The sequence below is a fragment of the Pyrus communis genome, chromosome 6 (assembly GCF_963583255.1).
Source record: "Pyrus communis chromosome 6, drPyrComm1.1, whole genome shotgun sequence".
Lineage (NCBI taxonomy): Eukaryota > Viridiplantae > Streptophyta > Magnoliopsida > Rosales > Rosaceae > Pyrus > Pyrus communis.
The window spans coordinates 19,810,843-19,824,490 of record NC_084808.1 but is presented as its reverse complement, the minus strand read 5'-3'; the positions used below and the strand labels follow the sequence as shown (position 1 = coordinate 19,824,490).

At 34.4% G+C, this 13,648-nt stretch overlaps 1 protein-coding gene across 1 annotated transcript; it reads left to right on the top strand.

Moving 5' to 3' along the window:
• The first annotated feature begins 9,325 nt into the window (after window positions 1-9,325).
• Window positions 9,326-11,344, top strand: LOC137736428 (protein DETOXIFICATION 55-like). Its single transcript, XM_068475696.1, has 2 exons — window positions 9,326-9,458; window positions 9,551-11,344. Exons 1-2 carry the CDS (start codon window positions 9,411-9,413, stop codon window positions 11,057-11,059), a joined length of 1,557 nt encoding a protein of 518 aa, XP_068331797.1. The 5' UTR covers window positions 9,326-9,410; the 3' UTR covers window positions 11,060-11,344.
• Window positions 11,345-13,648: the final 2,304 nt, after the last annotated feature.

The window sequence follows — 13,648 nt, the reverse complement described above, 5'->3', positions numbered from 1 at the left end:
CTATTACACAACAATCAAATGTGAAATAACTATTAACTAGATATAAGAAGATTAGCAATTCTTTCTAGTTCAACATCTAACTCTCACCTATGAGTAAAATTTTCATCAACAATCTCTTCATCACTATGATCTTCCTCATGTCCAGCCGAAGTAGCTCCTCATCATCATCGCAGGGTTGGAATTCTTGATCTGTCATGGAACGATTCCTAATAAAATTGTGTAAAGTCATTGAAGCAACAAGAATTTGTACTTGTTTTTCAAAAGGGAAGTTACGCATGAGACGAATCATTGTCAACCTATTTTTTCAAACACCAAAAGTCTTTCTATGGTGCATCTTAGGAATGAATGTCTCTGATTAAATATCTCTTTGTTCCCTCTTGGCTAACTTCCACATCGAAACTTAGGAAGTTGATATCGTCCACCCCTATAAGGTCCAATATATCCATTCATATGTGGATATCCAACATCAACTAGATAATATTTATCTATACCATAATTGAAAAGAAAAATATATTTATTTTTTATTTTATAAAATAATAAATGAATAAACACATTCATATAGGTTTAAAGTTGATTACTAACTAGAAGGGGATAAGGAAATTTCGATTATGGTCTTCTCAAGGCCTCCATGAATATACTATTGAAAATTTTGAGTAGATATTTCATTGTCCCACATGGGTCACCACCAAAAGGTTCCCTCACTTTATAAGGTTTTGTCCTTTTTAGAAAGTGATTGGAGTGATAGACCATAGAGAATAAAATTAGGCTCAACCTTGGGTTTGAACTTTAGGGTGTGCTAATTAATTGATAATTAATATATATATATATTTATCAAAAGATGGGCCTTGGGCTCTAATAGTTAAGTTCTTTAATTATTATTTTTTTAAATTAATTTTGAATTTAATTAATTAAATTTTTTTTTATTTATCAAAAGACTCATTTTTCAGATGAAGTCTGAAACGATGAAAGAACGCCACCAGAGAGCAAAGCACCCTTCTGAGAACAAGTCTCCCAACAGACGCATCACATTCTCATACCTGTTGTGAACAGACATAAATCTATTATTTATACATCTATCTGCATGACATTTAGAACACAGAAAAATCAAATTCTTCTTCTACAATCCAAAACCTTTTTACTGAAAGAACCACAAAGAAATTCGCCAGAAGTCTAGTTTTCGAGTTCTGAAATCCTGACTTAGATTATTGAATCCTGGTGAGGCATCCATAGATATACAAATACTAAGTAGGGACGAAATTTCTGTTTCAACGACGTTGTAGTACACAAGCCTTGATCTTCAGTTTGCATGTTTGAATATTATTTCATTTTGTTCATATTCTGTTAAATTATCAATTCGCATTTATTATTTATTAGCATATAACTTTATCATTGATTGTTGATATTTATCTAACATATACGAGAATCATGAGTAGCACCCTCCCATCCAGCCCTAGACAAATGTAAAACACATATTGAAATCACATACAATCATAACATTTTGAGTTGTGTTTTCTTTTCTACCAATATATGGTACTTGCATTTCTCTAGGCACCACAACTGGGACATGTTCGGTCAATTGACCCTATGAAACCTTTAAAATATGTCAATATCGATTGTCATCCTTAATTTTATTTGAAACTCTCTTGAATTGCCGATCATGTGGGCATATAATATCGGTAGCCATGTTAGAAACAACATCTAATAGTATCCCGAACCACCTAGAGACAATCTCACCGGAGCGTTGAAACCTCTCTTGGACCATCCTATTAGTGTGCCCATGACCTAATGTGTTAATAATTTCTCACCTTCACTTTTTTCTCCCACTACTCATCACTTGTAATGATAGTTTGCTTCACAAGATCCCATCCTAAGCCAGTCTCTTTACCAACTAATGATGTCCACAATTGCCATTCTTTCTTAAGTGCAGTCCATTTGTTCTTGAGTTGTTTATGAATATACGACCTTTGAGCAAGGTCATTAAATTTCTTAATAACATTTTTTCATCCAATCCTATTAAGATGACCACTTGTTTGATTTCCAGCTAATGTCTCAACTACACAAATGCTTATAAATGTCTCAACATTTGCATCATCCCACATCGCCTTACCTTTTTTTTTCATTACTTTCCCCATGTGCATCTTGTGCATCTCTAACTATATTTTTAGACATATTTATAAAGAGAAAGAAAAAAACTATAGCATAAAATACGAGCATACACCACAACTTGTGTCCTAGCTAACAACACGAATAATTTAAATATTTCAATTGTATGTAAGCATCTGGTTTACTATCAGTATGTAAAGCAATTATTGCAGTGATAATAGGTTGTTCAATTGTTATGTAACTTAGGAAGCAATTATTTCATTACTTTGTGATTACAAGAAAGTTTCCAATGGTAATAATTTTTAGTAGTTGTTTCATCATTAAACATCTCATAGAGAAATGGTATCATGATCAAACGGCAGCAAGGTTATTGCTCTGCAAAGTTTTTTTATATTTATTTTTTTATCGAATTTGCTATGCAAAGTTTACTAATCTAAAGAGTATTCTGATTACCAAACGCGAAAGCACTATTAATCGTATTGATAGAAAACGTTAAAAATAATTCTAATAACAATATATAGTTAAAAACAACAATCATACTGGAAACAAATAATGTAGAAATACCTTTGGAAAGTTAATGAACGATCACCAAACAAAATATATATATATATATATATATATATATATATATATTAACAGATAAGAAGAGTAAGTCTGCAAAGAGAGAAGCAACATGATTTTATAATAGGATTGTGATTCTGTACCAGGGGTTTAATGTCATAAATGATAAATCAAAATCTGTTAAGACAATATACCCATCCTTGTGGAGTGAAATATTTCCAGGCTTAAGGTCGCGATATACCTTTGGAAGGTTAATGAACGATCACGAAACAAAATTATTTGTGTGTGACTACATACAAATTTAAGATAAGAAATAGCATACATACTTCCACAAAAATTTCAAGCGATGGAGACGTAGAAAGGTTTGGGGAAGATGAAGATGAAAAGATGGAGACCAAGTAGAATACTCCAGCCTCCAAAATAATATGAAAATAAAAAACCTTTTGGGTTATCGAAGTGCAACCCTAGAAAAAATAGGTGATGGTAATTTTGATTTTTTTTTTTTAAAGTGTAATGGCATTTTAGACTTTCAAATTAAAAAATAAGGATAATTTTGAAATTGAAAAAAAATTCATTAAAGAGAGCAAAGTGCTTCCCTTGTTTTCTTTGTGCAACACTTTCAAGATGAAGCACCTCCTAGGTGCTTCTTTAGAAAATGCTTCTTAGTGCGTCTACTTCTAACTAAAAGCACTTTTAAAATATTTGCCAAACGACAAGTTTTTTAAACTGAAACGTTTTTACTCATTAGGAAGCGGTTTTGGCTCTTTTAGAAGCACAACCAGACGAGCCCTATGTTGGTCTAGTTGTAGGTACAGTCTGGTTTGGTTCGATTTCACATTTAAATAGCAGTCAATGCGATTTTGTGATGCATTGTGCTTGGCTATGGCAGTGTTTCTCTACTTCGATGGTTATTTTTACCTCATTGTTGACAACAATGACGGCTCTTCATGGGAGCAATTTGGTTCTTGGCCTCATGGCTAGGGTTTAGGTTTTTTGTTCGACTTTTGTGAGTTTGACGAAGTTGTATCAACTCTTTATTTGAATATGGGAGTTTGTTGTATCTCCTTAGATGGAGGAAGACTTTATTTTCAAGATGTTGTAGCAAGAGATTTATGTTAAATTAGTTGAAAATGCACTACAAATATTAGATGAGTTGTTTATAAATCACTTGTTTATGTTTTTGTAATGGTTATGTAGCCCTTTTCAAATTTTACGTAATATTTTGTAGTTCATTTCTAATTAATTAAATTTCTATCCTAGCTAACTCTCTTAATACTTACAAATTTCTCATCCAAACATAACCTAAAAGTTTTTTTTTTCCCAACATCTTGTGCCATGACAATCATATTAAAAAAGAATGTCGTAAAAACATTGATGTCATGTTTACTTAATAAGTAAAGGGAGTGCTGGTAACCGTTGCACTAATATTTGCATTTGGACCTTTTCATTTTATCAAAATGTCATGTATCATTTTGTACACACACCAAAAAAAAAAAAAAAAAAAAAACATTTTAATGACTTTAGCTAGGGATTAAAGTTGAAAAGCATAAAATATAATTTTAAGGCATTAAATGTCTTGTATTTTGCGTTAAAAAATGACACGTGGCGTTTGATAAAGTGAAAATGTTCAAATGAAAAGGTTAGTGCGAAGGTTGCTAACATTTGGATTTCTTTAAACCTTCTTATCCTACAAAATCAGAAACACTTTGTATTGTAGGGTCCCATACTATGTAGTATGGACTATAAGTTCTGAAGACAGTTATACACTTGGTTAGCACTTGTTATACACATGGGAATGTTAGACATTAACATTAACAATGTTAGTGTGCTAATAAGGAACATGTTTATTAGGATTCATTAGCTTGAACACTCATGATAGTACTAGAAGTCTTTCTAGCTTATATGAATAAGGGTATTCACGGTGATAAGGTTAAGATCAATCAAGAATACTCAATGGAAAGCATCTTAGTTGATTACCACATTGTATGGTATATATATTAGGGTCCCTGCACTCTCTTTAATCACGCAAGCTTACAAAAACTCAAACCCCATTCTTGAGGCCTTGCATACTGAAGAGGAGAGATGCACAAGAACTCTAATCCCAACAAGCATGTCATCATCTTCAGGTGAGTGGTTAATTTGGTACTGTGTTATAATATTCAAAATTCATATTCATACATATTATATGTTTTACATGGACTACTACGAGTATTAAATGATTTGGATGCAAAGAACCACATCATCCAAATCAATTCATCTCATTCAATGCTCGTAGTATTTTATACCATGCAGTATGGAAGAATTTTCCAGTATGGTATGTCATATCCAAAATTAATGAAATATGACATCAATTGCATTATCCTGTTGGATCACTTGGTGTTGCATCCTGGTGCATTTTGGATACGAGCTATAGATACTAGTTGGACCAGAAAAGGATTTGAGTTGGGTCTTGAACTAAGATCATCGAGGCTTCTTCAATCAAACCATCGCTGAAAATGAGCTCACATTGTCACACATCGAAAGTTGAAGGTCAATTGGTTCCAAAGTTGAAGTTGATTAGACCAATGGCGTCCCACCCCATGCGTGTGGCCACGCCACGTTGTGGTGATTAGTTGCACCGTCACATGTCAAGAATCAAAAGGGTTTTCCATGCAGATAATGTTTTTCCATATGCGCTAATAAGCTATTGCACAAATACAAAACTCTCCATCAGCTCTTTAGCAAATGCACTTTTTATGATTTATGCACATTATTTTCTCGTTTCTTATACATCTTTTGTTATTTTCATTCAAATCGAATGAATTTAAAAAATTAATAAACATACATAAACATGAGTCTAACCAAAATTTTATTTATTAATTCATCATACAAGGGTATGATGAAGCTTAACTTTTGTATGAAGTGAGTATATGATAAGTTACTAACTTGATCGAAATGAAGTATGAGATATCATGCTCTTCCGTTCTCAATATTGCATTGTATGTTTAGGTTGTATGTTTAGGTAGAAGGGGTAGCATTCAACTTGTAAGTCATCAAATTCAAACCCTTGATGTGTCACCTAAGTAAGATGGTATATATGCATGTGCTGGGTTGAGGTCAGTTTAAGTTTACTTAGTTTTCCAAGATGGTCTTTATTTGCCAACATTGTCATTAAATATTTGCAAGCAAAAGCCATATATTATATATGTGGGGGCAAGCAATGTCAACTATATATATGATGATGTAGTCGAATAGTTGCCTATATTTGCTTAGTTCTTGGACATATATATCCTTTATTCGTTCAATTTTGACGGGACGAACTGGAATATATATAGTTGATGATTTGATGGAAAATACCTTAAACATACATATGTGCATGCAATCTGTCACTCATGCAGGGCAGGTGAGAGAATAGAATTTGTTGTTTGAGTTCTTCCAAACTATACCAGCGAGCAGCTTGGGACCAAAGATAGAGTGTTATACGAACAAAGGTCACAAAAACTATGAGAGAGAGCATTGGATATCCTATATTTTTCCCTAACAAGTAACAACCACCCCATAAGATTGGTTGAATATTGGATAAGAATATTTTAAGGTAAAAGATCCCATCCAAGATCTACCAATTGTGGACCTGAAAAAAATCCCATCTTTCGAAAATAAGTGATTGAAATGCAATCTGTCGACACGAATATTATTGAAGGTGGGTGTAATAATTGTAAATGGAAGAAAGTATTGCTTTAATTAGTCATTAGGTGTAACTAAACGCACATGCGTGGTTCCATGCAAGTATCACTCAAAAAATTAATTTCATTTGTGGGGATGATTCTTTATTAATGTCGATTGATTTGGTAGTAAGACAAGCATTTCAAGATGGAGAACAAGGCCATGAGATGCTTAAATCCACATATATATGTACTAAGTGAGTCCCACGTACGTACTCCAACAAAAGTGATCAATAAAAACTGGCCTCCACTTGAAATGGTTTTCCCCCGAATCAAACGTAAATTAAAAACATAGAAATCGATTTTACTCGATAGACTATTCTATATCATAGCGTTATTTTTCCAGAATTACATGTTTGAGTGATGAGAAACTCCGAGTAGTGTATCGGTACTGGGCGAATCGTCCATTCAAGTAGGTTTTACAAATGAATTGTTAATTTGACGAATATTTGATGTAAATTATATATATGTAAGAGTTCCAGTGAACTATGTTTTGTTTCTATACCTATGGTACTACTATCGCTACACGTCATCATGTTGACTATGAGTGTATCTCGATATCAGGACATTTGTTCTGAACATTATTACATAAGAATCATAAAAACTGAAAATAAAAAAGGAAACAAGTTTGTTATCTCAAGAAATAACATTGTTGGATAAAGAAACACTTGAAAGAAAGCTCAAGGTCTACGAAGGTAAGGTAGTTCTCAGTAAATGAAGCAATATATAATTTCTCCTAGAGACTGATACAAGCTAGCCCATGTTAAAAAACGCAACCCCATATATAAAAAGAATACATAAAGGAATCCTAGAGATGATCCTAGCTAACTTAAGAACGTACCTAAAAGGTTTGTTTGAGGGAAAAGCGGATCACTCTTCAAAATAAAATCTTCTTTTTTTTAATAAGTAAGCCAACTTTTTTTCCGGATAAGTAATAAGTAATAACTAAGATCCTTTTACTTTTCCTCAGTTAACTATCAAACCTAGAGCTTGCAATAGAAGAAACTAAGAGCTAGTTGATCTAGAAAGGAGGGTTGGTTGTAGAATTGTAGCAACTTTAATGAACAAGCTGTGTGCTTCAAGGAGAAACGTGTAGGTTTGGCTTGTTTGGGCTTGTTTGATAATGCATGTGACGCAAAAGAAAATGCCTCCATCACTACCTAAATTTTCTATATACTCTCTAAGTAACACATGTGCACATGAAAGCCACCTCATGCACCAATTAACTTCATTGGGGCCATGCGATACGAGATTGAAGAGGAAAGTGACCTAATTATATGTTAACAATTCATAAAAAGGTAAAAATTATGAGTTTTCTTCAAGAAATCTAATCAGAATCAAAACTAACTAAAAGTTTCTTGATGATAATTAGATGTATTAGGTTCATACCTAATCCCATTAGGCTCTTACGAGATACAATATATGCTGGTGCCCTCGTGGGAGTTATGTTTTGTATGTTTCAATTATTAGTTAATTACAAAATGCTTGCTTTAGGAAGTACGAATTTAATTAGTTGCTAAATCAATATACATGCAAGGTTTAATGACACAGAATCTTCATCTTTTTGCCTGAAAATATCATAAATTCTGAGTTTCATGGATGAAACTTATAAAATTGTGAGTACTTGTGCTTCTTCTTTTTTTTTTTTTTTTTTTGTGGACGGACGAAAGTGTATGTACCTGTGCCCAAACCTAAAGGTACATAGCGCAGCAAAGTGGACACGAACTTTAGCAAGATTCGCAAATAATGAATATATTTAATTTAGTAGAAAGACTTGAAAAGTAATATCGAAGATATTAATAATAAGAATGTAGGAAATAGAAAGACAATGACAGTCACCAAATTGCCTCACATGAAGAAGGAATCGACCAGTATAAAGACTGGAGCTTGGTTTCTATTGGGAGAGAAGGTGGATATGATCTTGTTTATTTTGAAAACTGACAAAATGTGGTTAAAACAATAGGGGCGTGGGCATGACATGAGGGCACAATTACTGCTTAAATATTCACACGGTTTAAACAAGGTTTATGTGCGCGCCTATTTTCATTCGGTCCCATGTCCCTCTACCTTTTAATGTTTGGTATTGTGTACATCAATATATATGTTGTTTAAGGAAAAGTGTTAATTGTTTTGAACTGAGTGCTAAGTCACCTTTTCAATATTTAAATATTTAGTGATTGATAAAGTATTAGGTATTGTAAATCGATAACAACATATCAACTGATCACTGATGATCTTATATTTTCAACATATAAAGCTAAAAGTGTTAAAAGTATTATCCGACGAAACATGAAAAGTTTGCATATATAGTAGTAGAAAATTTTTTGTACCTAAGAGGCCACACATGCTCTCCCTATCACTTAATTCAATTTGTCTAAGTGTTTGACTCAAGTGAGGCCAAATTAACGCGTTAGGTGGATCCTCCCCTAGATGTTATAGAATCATGAGAAAAAATTATGGTAACATAAGTCATTTGGTGTATTATACGTATTGTGATAAGGTTAGACGATACGATTAATATTTATCATTTGTAAAGCATATTAATATAACAAAAATAAATAAATCCACATAGTTGATAGAACAACAACTCCATGTAGCCGTATTCTTGGTATACCAAAAAATTGATGACAAAAGCATTGTAAAAGAGCTTTTAAGTTTTTCTTTTCTTTCTAATACAAACAATAGACTATATCATCTAAACTAGAAGGAAAATGATTTAAACTTCAATGTAAAAGAAGAGTACACGTACTCTAACCAACTTGACTAAAGTCAAATCTGAAACAACTTTTAAGTTAAAAGTGCTCTCATTCTATCAAAAAGTTGTACCTTTAGAAGGACAACTATAGGTAACTACCGGAAAACAAAAGAAAACTTGATCAAACCCTACCGGCAGAACTACCATATATCGATCCTTATAAATACCTTGCATGTATGTTCAATAATTTTGCAAGACAGTTGCCCCTCTTTCTCCGTTCACTCTCTGTCTGTCATAACACAAGGAATTAAGCAAGCAGCCTAGAAACAAGTAAAAGAGAAACAAAGGCAATGGTTGAAGCAGCAGAGCAATCCCAAAAGTACCCGACAATGGCAGAGGTAATCTTCTTCATCGCATATTATCATTAATTAATTAATATTGATTTTTTTAATTCATTTTATGAACTTTTCCAATCTTGAACATGTTCTAGGTGGTGGAAGAACTTCAGAGAATGACACATATTGGCTTCCCAATTGCGGCCATGAGTTTAGTGGGTTACCTCAAAAACATGGTCCTAGTTGTGTGCATGGGAAGGCTTGGAAGTCTTGAGCTAGCAGGTGGGGCTTTAGCCATTGGCTTCACCAATATCACTGGCTACTCAGTCCTCTCGGGCTTGGCCATGGGCATGGAGCCTCTATGCAGCCAAGCTTTTGGTTCACAAAACTTCTCCATAGCTTTCCATACTTTACAGAGAACTATTCTCTTATTGCTTCTCACTTCTCTTCTAATTGCTTTGCTTTGGTCCAATCTTGAACCTCTATTGTTCCTTCTCCATCAAAACCAAGATATAACAAGGATTGCAAGCTTGTATTGCCAATTTGCCATCCCCGATCTTGTTACCAATAGCCTTCTTCACCCCATACGTATTTTTTTACGTAGTCAAAGCACAACATGGCCACTCATGTGGTCCACTTTACTAGCAATCATTCTACACATTCCTCTCACAATCTTCTTAACCTTCACTCTTTCCCTTGGGATCAAAGGAATAGCAATTTCCACTTCTCTTACCAATTTCATAACTCTATTTTTTCTTGTGGGTTACATGGTCTATGCCCATATCACGAAAAAGCCTTTTTATTGTTTGGTTGCGGACCAATGTGAACCCACTACTAAGTATGATACATCGCAAACATTGTACCAACCATTATTACCTAAAAAAGTAGTACCACTTTCGTTGAGGAAAGTGCTAGGAGATGACGAATGGAGGATGCTAATTCGACTTGCTTTGCAAAGTTGCCTAGGAGTTTGCTTAGAATGGTGGTGGTACGAGTTCATGACAATTCTAGCCGGTTACCTTCGCAAACCTCACATTGCCCTAGCCACATCAGCCATAGTGATACAAACCACATCTCTCATGTACACATTGCCAACGACACTAAGTGCATCAGTGTCTACACGAGTAGGCAACGAGCTAGGGGCAGGCCAACCCAAAAAGGCACGTTTGGCAGCAGTGGTGGCGGTGGGGATGGCACTAATGAGCTCATTGTTGGGCTTGTTATTGACCACTCTGGGGAGAGAAGCATGGGGGAGAATTTTCACAGATGATAATGAGGTTTTGGAGCTAACAATGGGTGTGCTACCAATTGTTGGACTATGTGAGATTGCAAATTGTCCACAAACTACAAGTTGTGGAATTTTGAGAGGAAGTGCTAGGCCAGGCATTGGGGCATGGATTAACTTTTACTCATTTTACATGGTAGGTGCGCCTGTTGCAATAGTCTTGACGTTTGTTTGGAGATTAGGGTTCAAAGGGCTTTGTTATGGGCTTCTAGCAGCTCAAGTTACATGTGTGGTGTCTATATTAACAGTGGTCCATAAGACAGATTGGGAGAAAGAATGGCTCAAGACGAAAGAGTTTGTAGGAAAGAATAATCATGGAATGGCTGCATTTGCACATGCAGATGAAACAGTCAAATGTGAAGAGGGTGTTGCAAATTAGGAGATTTGAAATGTCCAAAGGATTTCGTGGGAAAAGTGTGTATGCATTTCACATGCATAGCAAATAGATGGTTGAATGTGAAGAGACTAGATGTTGGTGTTTCTAAAGAAGTAGAATATTTTGAATGCTGATTGATCGATAGAAGAACAATCGCACAAATAGTTCCCATTATTCGTTGTAATTTACGATTTGTAATGTTTTTGCGGTTGCTGTCGAGCTATTTCTAGGTGTTACTTGTTTATAGTTTTACATGTATTCTTCTTGTACTAGTCATACAAATTTATATTATCTTATAACTTTGATCTTTACATGTGTATCTGATTTTAGGGTGGAAATTAGGCTTACTAGCTACCATTATAAAATACTTAGGCTTACAATCATAGTTCAACTCTAACTTGGTCTAACTTGGCGATTCGATTGTTTCTGGTATGTCCATATTCTTTAGTTTAAATTTTTCTAAATTTTTTTTATTATCTTTATTATTACATCACATGAATTAAACTCTAAAATAATTATAACCTTAACTCATTACCTTACCCTCCTCCATGCTTGAACTAGCCTCAAGATGTTATTTAGAAAAACTACCCCTATAGCACATAAAATTTTTCATAAGTTGTTGTTGTTGTTTTTTTTTTTTTTTTTTTTTTTTTGTCAAAAAGATAAAAATTTATTAAAGTCGAATGACAAGGTTTATATCAACTGCAAGAATATTAAATAAAAAATTCAAACCAATCTCATTCCAAAGGAACTTGCCACCATGCTAGGTAGCAAACGAAACCATCTCGTGAGTAGCCAAGTTACCTTCCCGGGAAGCGAACCCAAACTTAACAAAATCAAAATGCATAGCTAAAGAATCTTGCATCCCTTTCCATCTATCTATTAATCATACGAATCAAAGATTGGGAGTCAGACTCGACCTCCACCGCTGTTTCTGTAAAATATCAATGCTGCCCTCACGGCAGCAGCCTCAGCAGCAATGGCAGAACAAAAAATAAATTTCCCCACACCCCCAGCTCGCTTTAAAATCCCAGCAAAGTCTCTTAACAGCCACCCCAAACCACCCAACCTCGTCTTTGACTTCCAAGCACCATCGCAATTAATTTTCAAGGTTCCAAATTCCGGCTTCTTCCAACTTCCCTGCACGCCCTTGCCGACGGAATACTTCCAGGATGACGCGGTCCCTGGTTATCAATCTTAACCATCACATCTCTGAACTCACTCACCTGCCCCCTCCACAACTCCGAAGCCTCCGTTGGATTCTTCATAAGTTGTTAGATAATTACAGATACTAACTAATCACTCGCAATTTACTTTATGCACTCCCTGCTTTTTACGTAGTCTCTAAATTAAGTAACTAAATAAAATCAGGAGACATAATAATAAAACAGTGCAGATAAAAGATGAATGCAGACATCAGTCCTTAGATAACTTAGTTTTTTTTTTTTTTTTAACAAACGATATTATCTACACAGTTAATAATATTTTTTTTTTTTAACAAACGATATTATCTACACGGTTAATAATAAAGCGCTACCTACAAAGAAGAAAATACTTCTAGATGCAGCCAAACCATCCCAATATAAACCATTTCACCTCTCCACAAATCTTGTTAGAGTTCGATTAGTTTGGGCTTTTAATCCTCGAAGTCCAAATTGGCGAAGAAGATGGGCCTATGGTAGAGACCTTATTTTCCTACGTAACGTTTTTTTACATTAAAAGAAAGGTGACAACGGTAGGATTTCCTTGAAAAAACTCTCCCCTATGAGAGAAATTATCTTCCCTCGTTGACCCCTGTCTTTAGACTCGGCATTAATCTCTCTGTAGTCTTTTCTCTCTGTTTTCCTCCTTGCTTCCTATCTCATAACTATCTTCATCCTTTGATTGTGGCCACTCTTATCTCTGGTGAGTCTTTACATTTATGGTTGTGGTTGTGTTCGTCAGCTCACTTTGTCAGAGTAAAGTCTTTGTAGGGTTCATGGCTTACAACTCAAGCTCAGATTTTTAAGCGACAGTTGTTGTTCAGAGTCAAGGGTGGTGGTTTTATTTCTTGTGGTTATTGTGCATGGCAAAGAACTATGAGAAGGAATTTCAATGTTTGTGGAGTCTCGTAGTAGTGTTTCCTTAACAATAGTTGCAAGATCATTAAACCGTGTTGCAGTCTTTTTCTTGCGGTGTCTTTAGTAGGCTAAGGATCACTTTTATTGTATTTCGGATAAGATTGTAATTGTGAAGTTGTGTATGTTTTTTTTTTTTTTTTTTTTTTTACCAATGTAACCTCTTGGTTAAATTTGACATGCATGACCTATTGGCGTTTGTAATAAAGTTTCATTTGAAATCTCAAAGGGAAAAAAAAAATAGTGGCATACCACGTCAACCAAATAAAGTCATGCCACGGTTAGAACGAGAATAAAAATATTAATTTTTGATTATTGAGTTTTTTGTGTTTACTGAAGTAATCATATGTTAATATTTGCGAAAATTATGAACCAAATCAAGAAGAGGGGGTTAGTGATCTGATTTCTTTTTCTATTACTCCATTTTTTTAATTTCCTGATTCCTTCTCTCATTTTAATTAAATAAACAGGTCAT